Below are 18,646 nucleotides of genomic sequence, written 5' to 3'. Positions count from 1 at the left end.
GTCCTGAGCAGGGTTGGCGCTAGAATTTATATACTGGGGAGCTGTGAGGTGGATATCTGTTTGAAAGAGGGGGCTACCTGGAGTTTACCTGGAGAGAGTTCCGGGGATCAGTGCCCCCCGCGGCACGGTTTGTGACCAGGCCTCATAGTGGATCAGAGCCTGATCAACCAGGCATTTTTTGAAGTAGCATTGTTATATTGCTATTTTGGGGGTTAAACACCCCTGTGGTGCCGCCGCCACTGGCTTTGAGCAATAAGGGTATATTGTTTTTAACTCACCGGCCGTATCCCACCGAGGCAAGGTGACCTAAAAAGAAACACGAAGTTTTTTTTTTTTAAATTTAGCAATTAATACAGGAGAAGGGATTATTGGCCCCTTGCTCCCGGTATTTTAGTTGCCTCTTACGATACGCATGGCTTACGGAGGAAGAATTCTTTTCCACTTCCCCTTGGAGACCCCTCCAGGGAGGTTCCTTGACGCTGGTGAGGGGCTCTTAATCTAGGGAATTGGATCTGTGCTCCGGTTCCCTGAATTGAGCCTGAATACCTTCCATCCCCCCCACGTGCGCTGTATAATCCTACGGGTTTAGTGTTCCCCATGGAGAAGAGTTTACATTGATGTGTTGGTGCTGAAGAGGACCTCAGCTGGAGGTTGAAATATAGACTAATATTCTTCCTCATTCTTGTCTCACGCAAGGTTTTCTTTCTCACAGAGGTGTATATACCAGGAATGGCTTAAAGGAGTAAGTTGACAGCCTCATACCAGCGAGAACGCCGGCTGGTGCATACTTGAATAAATTTACTCCCTTGCACCAGTACCTCTGCTTTTCCTGTGAGTGAGTGGGGAAGATAGATATATCTGTTGAGTTGAGAAGACTCACCATCGTACACACCGGACTGAGAACGTGCTATACCCCGTTTACTGGGTATTTTCGACGATTTTAGCTAACTCCGCCACTTATGCTGAAAAAATCTCGCCGTGCCCTTGTCATAAGGCTGTAAACGGTGTACTAACTGACTTAAGACTCATCGTGCCCTTGTCATAGGGTTGTAAATGATAAATCACTTGTACAAACTCCAACAATCGTTGGGGAGCCACTGCTGGGTCACCATATGACGCGGGGCAGGACCCGTCCTGACGAACCTACCTGAACCTGTGTATATATTTATTTATTTTATTTATTTATTTATTTATTTATTTAGTAATTTAAGCATACATACAGAGGTACAAAAAATACAGGTAAGAGCAGCATACCAAAGCCACTTATATGCATAGCATTACGGGCTGGCTTAAAATTAACTTAAGATTAACTAAGCAATGATGAAATCAGTGATAAAACATTATTGTAAACAGATAACTATAAAGCACAAATGAGTATTACAAAGACAGGTCATATGGTTGCATGCATTGCTGTACATTCACTAGAATGGAGTATCCTGTTAGGTAGTGTATTTAAAAAAATAATAAAGTTAGATTGGGTCCTAGGTTTAACATTTGTGTGATATAATTGTGAGTAACATATAGGATATACAATTTATAAGGTTCAGTTATTCAGTATTTATTTGGTTTTGAGTGAGTAAGTGATCTTTGAGAAGAGACTTGAATTTATAAACAGGTAGTGTTTCTTTTATATTTACAGGTAATGAATTCCAGATTTTAGGGCCTTTTATATGCATTGAGTTTTTGCATAGTGTGAGATGGACACGAGGAACATCAAAGAGTGATCTGTGCCTTGTGTTATGGTCATGTGTCCTGTTGAGGTTGGCAAGGAGATGTTTGAGGGGAGGGTTAATATCAGAGTTAAGTGTTCTATGTATGTAATAGATGCAATAATAAGTATGGATGTTTTGTATGGTGAGTAGGTTGAGTGTTTTGAATATTGGTGGAGTGTGTTGCCTGTAGTGAGAATTTGTTATCATTCTAACTGCAGCCTTTTTAGATGTATATTACTGTGTTTATACATGTTGATGTATATATTTCTGCTTAAACATGTAGAAGTGTATATCTATATATATTCACAGAGATGTGTATCTCTTGGTTACCTGGAGGTTATTCCGGGGATCAACGCCCCCGCGGCCCGGTCCATGACCAGGCCTCCCGATGGATCAGGGCCTGATCAACTAGGCTGTTACTGCTGGCCGCATACAGTCCAACGTACGAGCCACAGCCCGGCTGATCCGGCACTGACTTTAGGTGTCTGTCCAGCTCTCTCTTGAAGGCAGCCAGGGGTTTATTGGCAATTCCCCTAATGCTTGATGAGAGGCTGTTGAACAGTCTTGGGCCCCGGACACTTATGGTGTTTTCCCTTAGTGTACCAATGGCGCCCCTACTTTTTATTGGGGGCATTTTGCATCGCCTGCCCAGTCTTTTACTTTCGTAGGGAGTGATTTCTGTGTGCAGATTTGGGACCATTCCTTCCAAGATTTTCCAAGTGTAGATTATGATATATCTCTTCCTCCTGCGTTCCAACGAGTACAAGTCAAGTGCTTCCAAGCGTTCCCAGTAGTTAAGGTGCTTGACAGAACTTATACGTGCAGTAAAGGATCTCTGTACACTCTCTACCCCTCAAGGAAGGTTCCTTGATGTTGGTGAGGGGCTCTTGATTTAGGGAATTGGATCTGTGCTCCAGTTCCCCAAATTAAGCCTGAATGCCTTCCACATCCCCCCCAGGCGCTGTATAATCCTCCGGGTTTAGCGCTTCCCCCTTGATTGTAATAATAATGTACACTCTCTAGATCTGCGATTTCACCTGCTTTGAATGGAGATGTTAATGTACAGCAGTATTCCAGCCTAGAGAGAACAAGTGATTTGAAAAGGATCATCATTGGCTTGGCATCTCTCGTTTTGAAAGTTCTCATTATCCATCCTATCATTTTCTTTGCACGTGCGATCGTGGCACTGTTGTGATCCTTGAAAGCGAGATCCTCAGACATTACTACTCCCAGGTCCCTTACATTATTTTTCCGCTCTATTGTATGGCCAGAGTCTGTAGTATACTCTGTTCTAGTTATTATCTCCTCCAGTTTTCCATAACGGAATAGTTGGAATTTGTTGGTGTATGTACACTGACCACTGAGTAATCAACAGGTCTTAAATTTTTAATAAACTAAGAGGAATTGTTTAATAATATTATTATGTATCTCATCATTAGATTAGTTGATGAGCGACTTTTCGCCTGCGCAGCAGGCTTTATGAATCTAACAGAGAAGCTTGAGGATGGAGAAATTTATACTGGAGCCACTGAAGGATGTGGACGTGATTTAAGGCATGTTTAATGTAAACGTGAACCCAGTCATACCTAGTTCGATTGCCATCGCACTAAGCTCACACACTGAGGACCTTGGTTCGATCCTTGGTACAGGTGGAAACATTAAGACGTTTCCTTAAGACACTTGCTGTCCCTGTTCACCTATCAGTATAATGGGTATCTGGGTGTTAGTCGATTGGTGTTGGTTGCATCCTACCTGGAGTCTTCCTGGAGGGTATTCCGGGGATCAATGCCCCCGCAGCCCGGTCCACGACCAGACCTCCCAGTGGATCAGGGCCTGATCAATCAGGCTGTTACTGCTGGCCGCACGCAGTCCAACGTGCGAACCACAGCCCGGCTGATCCAGCACCGACTTTAGGTATCTGTCCAGCTCCCTCTTAAAGACAACCAGGGGTCTACTGGTAATGCCCCTTATGGCTGGTGGGAGGCTGTTGAATAGTCTTGGGCCCCGGACACTTATTGCGTTTTCTCTTAGTGTACAGTGACGCCCCTACTTTTCACTGGGGGTATGTTGCATCGCCTCCTGGGGACAAAATTAACCTAATTTCCCCGAAATGCTCTGCATAACAAGGGACTTTCTTTATAGTAGTATGTAATTGATGTCAGATAGGCCTGTATACCTTACCTGGAGAGGGTTTCGGGGATCAACGCCCCCGCGGCCCGGTCTGTGACCAGGCCTCATGGTGGATCAGAGCCTGATCAACCAGGTTGTTACCGTAGGCCGCACAAACCGACGTACAAACAACAGCCCGGCTGGTCAAGTACTGACTTTAGGTGCCTGTCCAAAGTCTTCTTGAAGACAACCAGGGGTCTGTTTGTAATCCCTCTTATGTATGCTGGGAAGCAGTTGAACAGTCTTGGGTCCCTGATATTTATTGTGTTGTCTCCTAGTGTATTCGTGGCGCCCCCTCTTTTCATGGGGGGGGGGGATGTTGCATCTCCTGCCCAGTCTTTTTGCTTTCGTAGGGAGTGATTTTCGTGTGTAAATTTGGTACTAGTCCCTTAAGGAGTTTCCAAGTGTATATTATCGTGTATCTTTCTCGCCTGCGTTCCAGGGAGTACAAATCAAGGGACTTCAACCGTTCCCAGTAATCTAGGTGCCTATATATAAAGTCCCTTGTTATGCTGAGCATTTCAGGCAAACTGGGTTAATTTTGTCCCTGGATGCGACTTCTTTGATGTGATATCATCCCACTACTTGTCCATTCCGAGGCTGAAAAAAATTGCTTCCTGAGATTTCTACGACTTATCTTTGTGTTTTAGCTTCCAAATGTGCTCTAGTGTGCACAAGTGTAAGTTAAAATTTTGTCTCAGTCTGCTGTATCAATTCTTTTGGTAATTTTTTATGTATTGTCTCCTCTGGTGTCTCAGTTGTCTAATGACATCAGGTTTACCTGTGATTTATTTCTTTAAATGTCTATTTACTCTCCTATTTTTAGGGACCTATGTATGCCGTGTTATACAAGTAGGTATAAATAATGGTAAATACTACTAACAAGTGCTTTAAAAAATAATTGAGTAAACACTTGGACATATTAGAAAACATTTCAGTCCTGAGGCCTTGGTCACCATTATGTCCGAGTGTAATTAATTTTATTTAAACACAGGTATACGTAAGTACCCTAATGGAAATGTCACTGACTAAATAAACTTATTTATTTACTAATTATCATACATAGTGTAAATTAACTAGGATAACCCAAAATAAGGTCAAATTGACTTATTTCCATTGAGGGCCTTGTAATATCTTATTATTTAAACGTTAAGCCTCAAGTGTCTTTTCAAAATGGCATATGCATGCAGTGTTATACTGAAGTCAGAGTTATATTAAACCCTAGTGATATTAAATTTTTTTAAATACGGCGGTGTTGGTGACGCAGGTAGTGCAGAGTTGCTCCAGCAGTGGTGCTCCCTCACGTACTCTCCAACACTGCGCCATCTTCACTACACCATTATCATCTCTCTCTCCATCTTGCTGGAGGTTGTGCTCCATCTACCCTGACGGCTGCCCTCACTGCTGCCAAGGTAACCCTCACACTGTGCCTGTGGTGTTGCTTATGTAGTATATATATGGCAGTAGCAGCAGCCTCGCCGGTCACTGCTGCCGTCCACCATCTACCTCACTCTTCCCTCCCACCTAAATTTCTTAACCCACACCCTAGTACCTATGAAGGGCTCGTGATCCAGGGAATTTGAGCTACCCTTGGGTAAAAAACTGATTGTTTCCTATCCCCCCAGGTGATTCTTTACTTCCCAACGGGTTTAGCTCTTCCCCGTGAATGTAATGGTGTCTTAGTTATCGCCTGCTATACGGAACTCTGGTATTACCTTACATTTTATAATCTGTATGACCCTTGTGGGTTTAGCGCTTTTTGATTATAATAATATTCCTTTAAAGTGGAGTACACTGTATTATACAGTTAAGGTGACTGACATATATAACCACTTTTTAGAAAGCCCGTTATTTATACAAAACATTTTTGGCAGCCTTAAAACTGAATTATGATTACAGTGGACACAAGTCCCTTTGTCTGACTTTATTTTTTTGAGTAATCCTAGGTAATACTTACTTAGTCTGAGTATTGTAAAATGACACAAGTGCAACTAATGTGACATTTTTATTGTGGCAACGTTTCGCTCTCCAGGAGCTTTGTCAAAGCTCCTGGAGGGCGAAATGTTGCCACAATAAAAATGTCACATTAGTTGCATTTGTGTCCTTTTACTTTACATATTGTCGGTAATTCTACCAACTTTATTACAGTCTGAGTATTGAGTGGTGTGCTGGGCCTGGCCCTGTGTGAACAAGGATGCATATAGGTAGTGAAGATTTACAGGCAGGATCCATACATAGTTTTAAGAATAGGTATGATAGGGTTCACAGAGGCAAGTGAGCATGCACCCAATGCTGGACAGCAGAGAGGCAGGGCCAGGAGTAATGACTCAACCCCTGCAGTCACAAATAGGTGAATGACAATGGCAGAGTAAGGTTAAGTTATATTAAGTATTTCAGGTTGGTTCTGGAGGGTTTCCTGAGGTTAAGATGAGATTTGTTTGGATTTTTAACCCAGAATGTTAGCCACCCCAGGATAACCCAAGAAATCAGTGTCATTGAGGACTGTCTGTCTTATTTCCATTGGGGTTCATCAATCTTGCCCCCACCCCCCAAGCAAGCAAGCACCCGGGTACCTACTTACTGCTAGGTAAACAAGGACAGCAGGTGTAAGGAATCATGCCCAATATTTCCACCCTTGCTGGGGACTGAACCGTGGACCCCTCGGTGTGTGAGGGTTCATGTTTTTTTTTTTTTTTTTTTTTTTTATTTACACATTAAAATAATATCTTTAATATACATCTAACTTAATATGGCCAAAATCTTATGTGAATCAGTATAGTCTACTCTTACACGGCATAGTTCTAGCTGCTCAGAGAACTTATGTTCCAAATAGGGAAATCAGATCAAGCAAAAATGATCCTAAGTGGATGAACAATAGATTAAAACATCTCATTGGTCAAAAGAGAGGCATATATAGGCAAATCAAAAGAGGAGAGGGGCAGTTATGAAATCAATATACTATTTAGTTAAAGAGAGAAATAAAAAAGGGAATAAGAAAAGCAAAAAGAGATTATGAGGTTAAAGTTGCAAGAGAATAGAAGACTAACCCAAGAGGATTCTTTCAGGTATACAGAAGTAAGATCAGGGACAAGATAGGCCCACTCAAAAGTTACTCGGGTCAGCTCACGGACAGTGAAAAGGAAATGTGTAGAATTTTTAACACATACTTCCTCTCAGTTTTTACACAGGAAGATACTAGTGATATTCCAGAAATAATAAATTATGTAGAACAGAATGTTAATAAACTATGCACGATTAGGGTCACAAGTGACATTGTCCTTAGGCAACAGTGAGAGATATGGGAGGAAGTGTAAAATAAACCCAGTGAGGAGCAGGGGTGCGGTGGCGACAATAAGGGAACACTGTATCAACATCTGGGGTCCCAGACTTTTCAACATCTTACTAGAAGATATCAGAAACACTGCTGGAACAAGTGTAGAAGCCTTCAAGAGTAAACTAGACAAGTATCTTCACCAGGTGCCAGACCAACCAGGCTGTGATGGATATGTGGGGTAGTGGGCCTCCAGCAGCAAAAGCCTGGTTGACCAGGCAAGCACCAGACAAGCCTGGCCCATGGCTGGGCTCAGGGAGTAGATAAACTCTCGAAACTCTTGGAAGGTACATCAAAGGTAAAGGTATATCTTCATTTATTCAGACTTCCTGCAGTACACAGATTTTGCAAAAGCCTTCAACAAGTGCAATCATGGTGTCATACAAAATGAGTGATAAAGGAATACATGTAACAGGAAAAGTGGGTTGATGGATCTTTAACTTCCTAACAAATAGAACACAGAGTAATAGTAAACGAAGTAAAGTCAGGGGCAGCTACAATGAAAAGCCGTGTTCCACAAGGTACAGCACTCCCTCCCATCCTTTTCCTCATCCTCATATCTGACAGAGATGCAAGCTACGGCACCTTGTCCTCCTTTGCTGATGCCTAAATTTGCATGACAGTTGTCATCCATCGAATACACTGCAAATCCCCAAACTGACATCAACCAAATCTTTAAATGGGCCACAGAAAACAACAAGTTCAACGAAGACAAATTTCAATTACTCCACTATGGAAAACTTGAGAAAGTGGAAAGGAGTATAAAACAAATTCCATCACACAGTAGTATGAAAAACTAATGTGATGGACCAGGACTGATGTCAGAGAATCTCACTTTCGAAGATCACAACAATGTATCTACTCGTCTGCTAGGAAAATGATAGGATGGCTAATGAGAATCTTCAAAGCTAGAGATACCAAGCCTGTGATGACTTCAAATTGCTTGTTCTCTCTAGGCTGGATTACTGCTGTACACTAACAGCCCCTTTCAAGGCAGGCAAAATTGCAGACCTTGAGAATATAGAGTGAACTTTCATGGTACGTATAAGTACAATAAAGCGCCTAAACTACTGGGAATGGTTGAAAGTCCCTTGATTTGTATTCCTTGGAATGCAGGCAAGGAAGATATGTGATAATATACACTTGGAAAATCCTAGAGGGACTAGCCCCAAATCTGTACACAAAAATTCCATAAGAAGACTTGGCAGACAATGCAACATCCCCTCAATAAGAAGCAGGGGTGCCACTCAGTAAGTGTCAGAGGCCCAAGACTGTTCATCTGGCTCCCAGCATACATAAGGAGGGTTACCAATAGACCCCTGGCTGTTTATAAAAGGGAGCTGGACAGTCGCCTGGCCAGCTGTGGTTTGTACGTCAATCTGCATGCGGCCAGCAGTAGCAGACTGATCCAACGAGAGGTCTGGTCACAGACTGGGCTGCAGGGGCGTTGATCCCCAAAACCCTCTCCATGTATACAGATATGATGCATATAATACCCTGGAGGAGACCAAAGCCAAGCCAAGTCTAGGTATTGGTAGCAGTAAACCTGGAAAAATATAACCTCCGTAAGCCATGCGTGTCGAAAGAGGCAACTAAAATGCCAGGAGCGAGGGACTAGTAAGCCCTTCTCCTGTATTCATTACTAAAGTTTAAGAAACTTTTGCTTTTCTTTTTGGGCCACCCTGCCTCAGTGGGACATAGCCGATTTGTTGAAAGAAAAGAAGAAATTTAAACATACTAATAGTTCTTGTAAGAGGATCTGGAGTAAACATTTGTCATGGGGTTATGAAATCATCCAGGGGTCTTTGTTCCTTAATAAATTCTACAGTTGATTTAAGTTTTTCTTTGCAGCTGTTTAATTAGCTGTTCATTTTTAAGTTATCTGGTATTTAATTTTTTTCAGGCAACAACCATGACTATTGCCAAGCCTGTTATGCGGGGCCTTTTGGCTTCCCAAATTAAGAGGAACATTATAATTGCTTGTGGTCTCAGTATTGTAGCTGCCACATCATGGAAACTCTTGGTTCAGGATCCCAGGAAACGTATCTATGCTGAGTTTTACAAGTGAGTGCATTTATATAACCAGTATATCACTTTTCCTACATATTTGCTGTACCTGGTACACTAGGGCTTCTAAACTGTAATTTAAATAATCCTTATTTCTTCTAAAGTGATAAAGGTTCCTTTGGTGGTGCATAAGCAAAAAGTAATAATTTTTTTTTTATTAACACATCTGCCATTTCCCACCAAGGCAGGGTGGCTGGAAAAGAAGAAACACTTTTCATCATCAGTCACTCCATTATTGTCTTGCCAGAGGCATGCCTACCTGAGAGCTCATCGTAAACCAAAATTATCGGAAAGCGAATCAATTTTCTCCATAAGAAATAATGGAAATCAAATTAATCCGTGCAAGACACCCAAAAGTATGAAAAAAAAAAACTTTTACCACATGATATATTAAGTTTAATGCAATCTAATAATTACAATAACAATAATAACAATAGAATAATCACAATAGAATAATTGACACTTACCTTTAATGAAGATCTGGTGATGATTGATGGGATGGGAGGAGGGGAGAGTGTCGAAGTTTTTAATGTTTAGAAGGGGAATCCCCCTCCACTAGGACTTGAGGTAGCAAGTCCTTTTCCAGGGTTACTTCCCTTCTTCTTTTAATGCCACTAGGACCAGCTTGAGAGTCACTGGACTTCTGTCGCACAACATATCTGTCCATAGAGGCCTGTACCTCTCGTTCCTTTATGACTTTCCTAAAGTGGTTCACAACATTGTCAGTGTACAGTTTGCCAACACGGCTTGCAGTAGCTGTGTCAGGGTGATTTTCATCAAAAAAGGTTTGCACTTCAACCCACTTCGCACACATTTCCTTAATTTCAGTAGTCGTTAGCACCCTTGGTCTCGATGGGTTGGCACTAGAAGCTTTCTTGGGGCCCATGGTGACTCATTTGACAGAAAAAAGCACCAAAAAAGAGTGATAATATGGATAATATAGAATGTACCGAATGTATCCTTATATGCGCGCACACTGGCTGGCTTGTAAACACTGGACACGTCTCGTACGAATCGTATCGCATACCGGGTTTTGTAACGGGAACCGAGGCAAATTTTCTGCGATATAATGCATCGGTTACCGGATTTATCGGGTACCGATAGCATCGCGAACTGGGGGTCCACTGTGCTCATAAATTCTAGCGGCTTCAAATCAAGCAGGAGAAAGCTGGTAGGCCCACATGTGAGAGAATGGATCTGTGTGGTCAGTGTGCACCATATAAAAAAAATCCTGCAGCAAGTAGTGTATAATGAGAAAAAAAAAATTCCGACTTTTTTTTTTTTTAATTAAAACGCCGACATTATGGTCTATTTTCATATAGTATTTATGGTTGTATTCTTGTTTTCTTAGTCTCATTTGATAGAATGGAAAACATATTCTAGAAATAGAGGTGATTTTGATTGGTTTTATTATGAAAAGAACCTTGAAATGGAGCTCAAAGTAGGGGAATGTTCGATTTTTGCCGATGTTCAAAAGTAAACAAATATCATTTTCCAATAAATGTCCAAGTAGCCATTCTAATATGCAGTCATGAATGGGTTGAAATTTATACAACTATTACAATATTGCAGTAGTCTGCATAACAGTAAATCTTCTATTTTTTGTTTGAATAAAAATTCAAAATAGAAAGCAACAGTAATATCAGAGGGGCCTGGAGACATGACTGATGAACAAAGAAAATGTTATTTTAGAGCCAGGAATGTCTGCATTGTTTATTCTGGACCCTATTTTGAAATTGTCGTATTTTTTAATTTTCATGAAATTGGCCAAATTGCAAATTTCTGACCACATTACTGGGTAGTTGAAATCGGTAAATGGGCAGTTTCTTGTACTCAGTCGATAGAAAAAATGGAGTTCTAAAGAAATAGCTATGAGTTTGGTCGACTGGAACAAAGGAATTAGCCGAAAATAGGGCTCAAAGTGGGCGAAATCGTTGATTTGTGAATATCACAGCGGTTGCTAACTTCGTGAGAGCGTAATTCCGTCAGTTTTCCATCAAATTTTGTTCTTTTGGTGTCATTACAATCAGGAAAAAATTCTCTATCATTTCATAAGATTTTTTTTTTTTTCTGAAACACCAGGAGACACCTCAGGATTTGGGGTTGCGACAGTCAAGGGGTTAACTGTAGTTTAGGCATGCCTCTGACAAGACGGTGATGGAGTGAATAATGATGAGTTTTTCCTCTTTTTCGGGTCGCCCTGCCTCGGTGGGAGATGGCCAATGTGTTACAAATAAAAACGTAAACTACCTTACCTGTGTACGTATTGCAGAAAAGAAAGGAATTTATTATTATTATAGTTTGATCTAATGCCATCTCACTAATTCAACTGAAGGGGTGTGCATCTCTTTAAGCCTTATCTAGAAACCCAGTTTCCCTCAATGGAAACAATTTCAGTAGCTTTGCAGATTTAATGACTGAGCTAGTTTGTCCATTAAGTAAAAATATGAAGTGTTCTGTGTTCAACAATGGAAGGTTTAGTATTAAAAAGTTCAACATGATCTATTATGTAATTAAGATCATATTATGTTAAGGAAAATAAGATAAAGTAATTTAACTTTCATTAATATAGAGAAATTTACAGCTGTATATAGTGGATGGCTTTATGGGCAAATGTGTTGCTGATATTAAAATTTGTTTTTGCCGCTTTTCCATGCACATATTAAACTTCACAGATCATATACAGTATTGTATATTGTATTTCAGGAATTATGATGCTCAGGCTGAGTTTGACCGTATCAGGAATCTTGGTTTGTTCACCTCCTGTAAGCCAGATGGAGAAGTAGAAGAGTAATATGACTTAAGCAAAATAGCATCTTTTTCAATTCCAGGTAAGATTTATTACTGATTTGTTGTACTTAATGGATTTTTTTTTTTTTTTGTACTTTGTGTTTTCCTTGTTTTGGGTAATAAAACACCTTGGAAAGCATCTAATATGAGAAATTAGTATACATATTGTTAGACACTGAAAGTCAGTTACAGAATTACAGTATTATATCATAATTTAGGGTAAGTAAATAGGAAAAAAATTAGCTATGCATATATATACCATTGGTGCTGATGAGTGATTTTTATTTTCCAATGTCAATAAAACCTTAAGTTTTCTTCTGATTTCATTTTTTAGTTGTATTCAGAAAAATATGCTCTTTCAAATCATAAAAAAATTCTTTAAAAAATTTGTCACATGGGAAATAATATTGGTGCCTTCCACAGATATAATGTATACTGTACTGTTTAACAAAATAGATGTGCAGGGGTCAGTAGCAGCTAGACTGCCTCCCTCTTTCTTGCTCTTATTCGCTCCCATCGTCTCTTGTATTGTGTCCAGCTTTAGGAAATACACTTGGTAGCAAAGCTGGGCTTTATTTGCACTTGTTGGCTGTTGCTGCTGTCTACCCTCTAATGTGAGACACTACATATACTCACTACTCTCTCACTGTTATCCACTTCCTCAGTTATACTTAGGGTTAGTGCTCCTGAACATAGGCTGTGGGAAGGTAGTGATGAGGATAATTGTGTGTATATGTGGCATGAGTGCCCACTGTTCAGAGCTTCACCCATTCCTTTGATGTACCTTTGAAGGCTTTAGAGTTTTCTTACTCTTGCAGCCCAGCCCTTGGCTGGGCTTGTCTGGTGCTTGCCTGATAAAACCAGGCTGTTTCTGCCATTGGCCTGCTGGTCTACATATCCATCACAGCCTGGTTGATCTGGCACTTAGTGGAGCCACATATCCAATTTCCTCTTGAAAACTTCTACAATATTCCAGATATGTGGTAGTGTGGAAACAGTCTAGGACCATGGATGTTGATAAAAATGTTCCTCTTATTGTGCTCAGTGCCCCTGTTTTTCATTGGGTTTATTTTACACATCTTCCATTTCTTTCACTCCAGTATGTTATGGCAGTGTGTTGATTTGGGACCAGACCCTCGAACACCTTCCTAAACGTATACTTGCTCTAGTGAGTACATGTTTAGGACTTTGAAATGTTCCCAGTAATTTAAATGCTTTATTGGATCTATGTAAGCTGTAAATGATCTCTACCTGTTCCAGTTCTAATATAGCTACTGCCCTGAAAGGAGCTGGCAACACTGAACAGTGCTCTAAGCCAGAGCATTGTTCAGTGTCACCATTGATGCTATTTCCCTTGGTTTGGAAGTTCTCGTCAACCCCGTCATCTTCCTGGCTTTCACGATATATCAATTTAATATTTTTTTGAAAGGTCAACCGAGATTCATATACCCAGATCTCTCGTGTTCCTTTTGTTCTGTTTGGTGATCTTGCATTTTGTATTCAGTGTCTTTCTTGAGTCCTTCATTCTTTCCATATTTAACCCCTTGACTGTCGCAACCCGAATCCTGAGGTGTCTCCTGGTGTCGCAAAATTAAAAAAAAAAAAAAAAAAAAAATTATGAAATGATAGAGAATCTTTTCCCTATTGTAATGACACCAAAAAAACGAAATTTGATGGAAAACTGACGGAATTATGCTCTCGCGAAGTTAGCGACCTCGGCGCTGTTTACAAATCGGCGATTTCGCCCACTTTGAGCTCTATTTTCGGCTAATTCTGTTGTTCCAGTTGCCCAAACTCATAGCTATTTCTTTAGAACTCCATTTTTTTCTATCAATTGAGTACAAGAAACTGCCCATTTACCGATTTCAACTACCTAATAATGTGGTCAGAAATTTGCAATTTGGCCAATTTCACGAAAACTAAAAAATATGACAATTTCAAAATAAGATCCAGAATGAACAATGCAGACATTCCTGGCTCTAAAATAACATTTTCTTTGTTCATCAGTCACGTCTCCAGGCCACTCTGATATTACTCTTGCTTTCTGTTTTGAATTTTTATTCAAACAAAAAATAGAAGACTTACTATTATGCAGACTACTGCAATACTGTAATAATTGTATAAATAACATCAACCCATTCATGACTGCATATTAGAATGGCTAGTTGGACATTTATTGGACAATGGCATCATTTGTTTACTTTTGAACATTAGCAAAAATCAAACATTTCCCCTACTTTGAACTCCATTTCTAGGTTTTTTTTATAGTAAAATCAATCAAAATCACCTCTATTTCTATAATATGTTTTCCATTCTATCAAATGAGTCCAAGAAAACGAGAATACAACCATAAATACTATACGAAAATAGACCACAAAGTCGGCATTTTAATTAAAAAAAACGGTTGGAGTTTTTTTTTCTCATTATGCACTGCGTGCTCCAGGATTTTTTTTATATGGTGCACACTGACCACACAGACCCATTCTCTCACATGTGGGCCTACCAGCTTTCTCCTGCTTGATTTGAAGCCGCTAGAATTTATGAGTATATATACGTCAAACACGGTACCTCGTAAAACGTATATATACGGCCGCGACAGTCAAAGGGTTAAATAGTTGGTACTTGTTACTGATGAATGTCACGTTACTCTCCGCTACTCACTGGAGGACTGTTTACGTCTTGCAGTTTTTTGTCCTCTACTGACGTGATTTTCATGCTTATTTTAGCATCCTCTGCAAACTGTAGTGAGTTTTTGTCAACATTGAGGATAAAAAACAGTAAAGGTGCCAGGACCATGCCTTGAAGCACTGAGCTTTTTACTACTACTACTACTAGACTACTACTATACTACTACTATACCACCACCATACGACCACCATACCACCACCATACCACCACCACCACCACCACCACCACCATACCACTACCACCACCACCACCATACCACCACCACCACCATACCACCACCACCACCATACGACCACCACCACCATACCACCACCATACCACCACCACCACCATACCACCACCATACCACCATACCACCACCATACCACCATACCACCACCATACCACCACCACCACCATACCACCACCACCACCACCACCATACCACCACCACCATGACCACCATACCACGACCACCATACCACCACCACCATACCACCACCACCACCACCATACCACCGCCACGACCACCATACCACCTCCACCATACCACCATACCACCTCCACCATACCACCACCATACCACCACCACCACCATACCACCACCACCATACCACCACCACCACCATACCACCACCACCATACCACCACCACCACCACCATACCACCACCACCACCATACCACCACCACCACCACACCACCACCACCACCACACCACCACCACCACCACCACCATACCACCACCACCACCACCACCACCACCATACCACCACCACCACCACCACACCACCACCATACCACCACCACACCACCACCATACCACCACCATACCACCACCATACCACCACCACACCACCACCATACCACCACCATACCACCACCACCACACCACCACCACCATACCACCACCACCATACCACCACCATACCACCACCATACCACCACCACCACCATACCACCACCACCACCATACCACCACCACCACCATACCACCACCACCACCATACCACCACCATACCACCACCACCACCATACCACCACCACCACCATACCACCACCACCACCACCATACCACCACCACCACCACCATACCACCACCACCACCATACCACCACCACCACCATACCACCACCACCATACCACCACCACCATACCACCACCACCATACTACCACCACCACCACCCATTGTTGCGGCCCCCTACCAAACTAGTGGTTAAATGGTTAACCTGCCGACCGGCAGTACCACTGGGTACGTCATCAAACCCATTGTGGGGACTGCTGAGCCGGCCTTAGAAGCAGTACGTACCTAAACACCTCACGGTACACATCTACTGGCCTTAGAGCAGTAAGTACCTGAGCACCTCACGGTATGCACCGCAGCAGTAATTACCAGAACACCTTACAGTATAGATCTACTGGCAGTAGAGAGTATTCTCCTGCCCATCATTTGGTATTCTTCTGGCTTCTACTGATTTTAGAAGAAGCGCTCACCGCAGCTCACCGAGTCTGTTGGCCTCAGTTACTTGACGGCCGCATTCAGTGAGCTTGCAGCATGGTGTTCTGCAAGCAGGATTAACCGAACCTACTTGCGGTGTGTCAATTGGTCTTGAAGGCGGTAGATAGTACTTGCCAGACTATCTTACGGTGTACTTCTACCAGCCTTGGAGAGTATTTACAGGACTACCGGTGATGTCTGCGGACTCACCGCCTACGCTGGTCAACTGTGGGCCGGAGTCACCTGATGCTGTTTTAGTGGGACATTACATGAAGAAAAGGTTGGAGTGTTACACTGAACTGGGTTAGGACCGTAGTGTGACACTTAGGGAAGTATGATGGAGTGGAACACTGAGAAGAAAAGGGTGTTGTGTGACACTGAAGATGGCCTGGTTGTAGTGTACATTGAATAGTGTCATGTGACTGGCCTCGAGAAAGACGCTGTAGGTGATAGTGTGCGACGCAGAGACAAGGGTGTCAAGAGTGACACAGTAGAGATATTGTGTATGACGCAGAGAAAAGGGTGTCGTGTGACACGGAGAGTAGGAGTGTCGTGTGACACAGAAAAGGGTGTCTAGTGGACACGGTTGAGCAGGAGCGTCATTACACGGAGGAAAGGGTGTCAAGTGACACAGTTGAGAGGGAGCGTCACAACACACCATGGATAAGTGTCGTGTGAGACACGGAGCGTCATTAAGGTGTCGTGAGACACAGAGTTGACTAATTTATTATTGTAAATGTTACGTATAATTTATTATTTTAGCATAGATATTTTTTTTTTTTTTTTTTTTTTTTCCCCAACAAGTCGGCCGTCTCCCACCGATGCTAATAATTTAATAATTTATTAATAATTTAAGATGCTAATAATTTATTATTGTAACATGTATATATATTTTAAATACCTCTAGACCAAAGATTGTGTGTTTTATATAATATTAAAGATTCATTTATTTTAATGTGTATTTATGTATCCCGAACTCTTTATTACAAAATGAGTAAACCTACCATCTTAAAAAATAACTTTTTTTGTAATAATAATAATAATAATAATAATCATCATCAATCATCATCATCAATCATCATCAATCATCATCATCATCATCATTGTCATCATCATCATCATCATTTTTTTTCTTTCTTTCTTTCTTTCTGCTGGCCTATATATACTCTCTCCTTTCTCTTAGTGTGACTTTGTAAATGATTCAAGTCGGACTGAAATGTTGTCGTAAGCTCATCTATGTGTGGGTTATTTGTGTATTGTGCCTTTTGTTATTTATGGAATTATTCAGGCACAAGGTTGGTGGTGTGGGTGCAGTTTATGCATAGGAGGTTTTGCCCACTTTGAGCCCTATTTTAAGCCAATTCCATTGCTCAGTTTGACCAAATTCTTATCTATTTTGCTATAAGACTCATTCTATTGATTGAGCACCAGAATCCACCCATTTGGCTATCAAAAAAAAAAAAAAAAAAAAAAAAAAACCACTGCAGACATTTCTCACACTAAATCAATACTTACTCTTTTTATTAATCACACTTGCCTTCAACTTTGAATTCATCATTACACAAAAATTTGAATATTTATCCCATTTCGTGGATAAAATATATTCAGGAATGAATGGTCATGGTTTATAGTGTCCCAATCATTGAATCAGACCTAGTAAAAACCCATGAAACAGACCAAGGGAAGTAAGGGGGCTCTGTACTCATCCTTAGGAAAATTGGCAAAAATAGAATATTTCCACTCTGTTAAAAGACAGCAAGAAACTGTCAATATAACCATAAAATCTACCATAGAAAACACCCAAAATTTGCTGTTTTAAACCAAAAACATTGCCAAGAGGCCTGGTCATGGCCCAGGCTGCAGGGGCATTGTTTCCCAAAACACCCTCCAGGTAGGAGGTTTGATTTTGCCATCATGCACCATGTGAGGCAGGATTTTTTTTATACTGTGTGCACTGCACGTGACATAGATCTACGTGACTCGCCCTATGTCAATAACAGATCTACATGACAGACAGTGAGAGTTACAAACCCAGAAGTTGGTAATTTGAACAATTTTAACATTATTTTTAAAAATGTACAATTTGAAAACAAAAATTGTAGCATTCCAACCACTAAGGCAACCTTCCCTTTGTTCATTAATAATGTTCCTAGGCTTCTATGTAACTTGCCCTCCATTTTGAATCCACACTAAAAAATCAAATGTTTTATCCCTATTTCTTGGTTAATAAACCATAATCAAGAATGAACCATACCCCCGGCCGGGATTGAACCCGCGGTCATAGAGTCTCATTACGATTTCTTAAGTCATAATCAAGAATGCTTCATCATGGTTTAGACCATCCATACAACAGACTGGAGAGGAATTGAGGGGCCCCTGCCCTTCAGGAAAATTTCTCGTACTTGATTTTACG

At 41.2% G+C, this 18,646-nt stretch overlaps 1 protein-coding gene across 2 annotated transcripts in view; it reads left to right on the top strand.

The window, feature by feature from the left end:
* The first annotated feature begins 5,148 nt into the window (after positions 1-5,148).
* LOC128699965 (cytochrome c oxidase subunit 6C-1) overlaps positions 5,149-18,646 on the top strand; it is a 49,255-nt gene continuing 35,757 nt past the window's right edge. For both annotated transcript variants that reach the window (XM_070098726.1, XM_053792810.2), the window contains exons 1-3: positions 5,149-5,293; positions 9,116-9,276; positions 11,986-12,110. In XM_070098726.1, the coding sequence (XP_069954827.1) occupies positions 9,125-9,276; positions 11,986-12,073 (240 nt within the window). In that variant the 5' untranslated portion in view covers positions 5,149-5,293; positions 9,116-9,124 and the 3' untranslated portion in view covers positions 12,074-12,110. The remainder of the gene's footprint in view (positions 5,294-9,115; positions 9,277-11,985; positions 12,111-18,646) is intronic.

This window comes from Cherax quadricarinatus, chromosome 64 (assembly GCF_038502225.1).
Source record: "Cherax quadricarinatus isolate ZL_2023a chromosome 64, ASM3850222v1, whole genome shotgun sequence".
Lineage (NCBI taxonomy): Eukaryota > Metazoa > Arthropoda > Malacostraca > Decapoda > Parastacidae > Cherax > Cherax quadricarinatus.
This window is presented reverse-complemented; position numbering and strand designations above follow the sequence as displayed.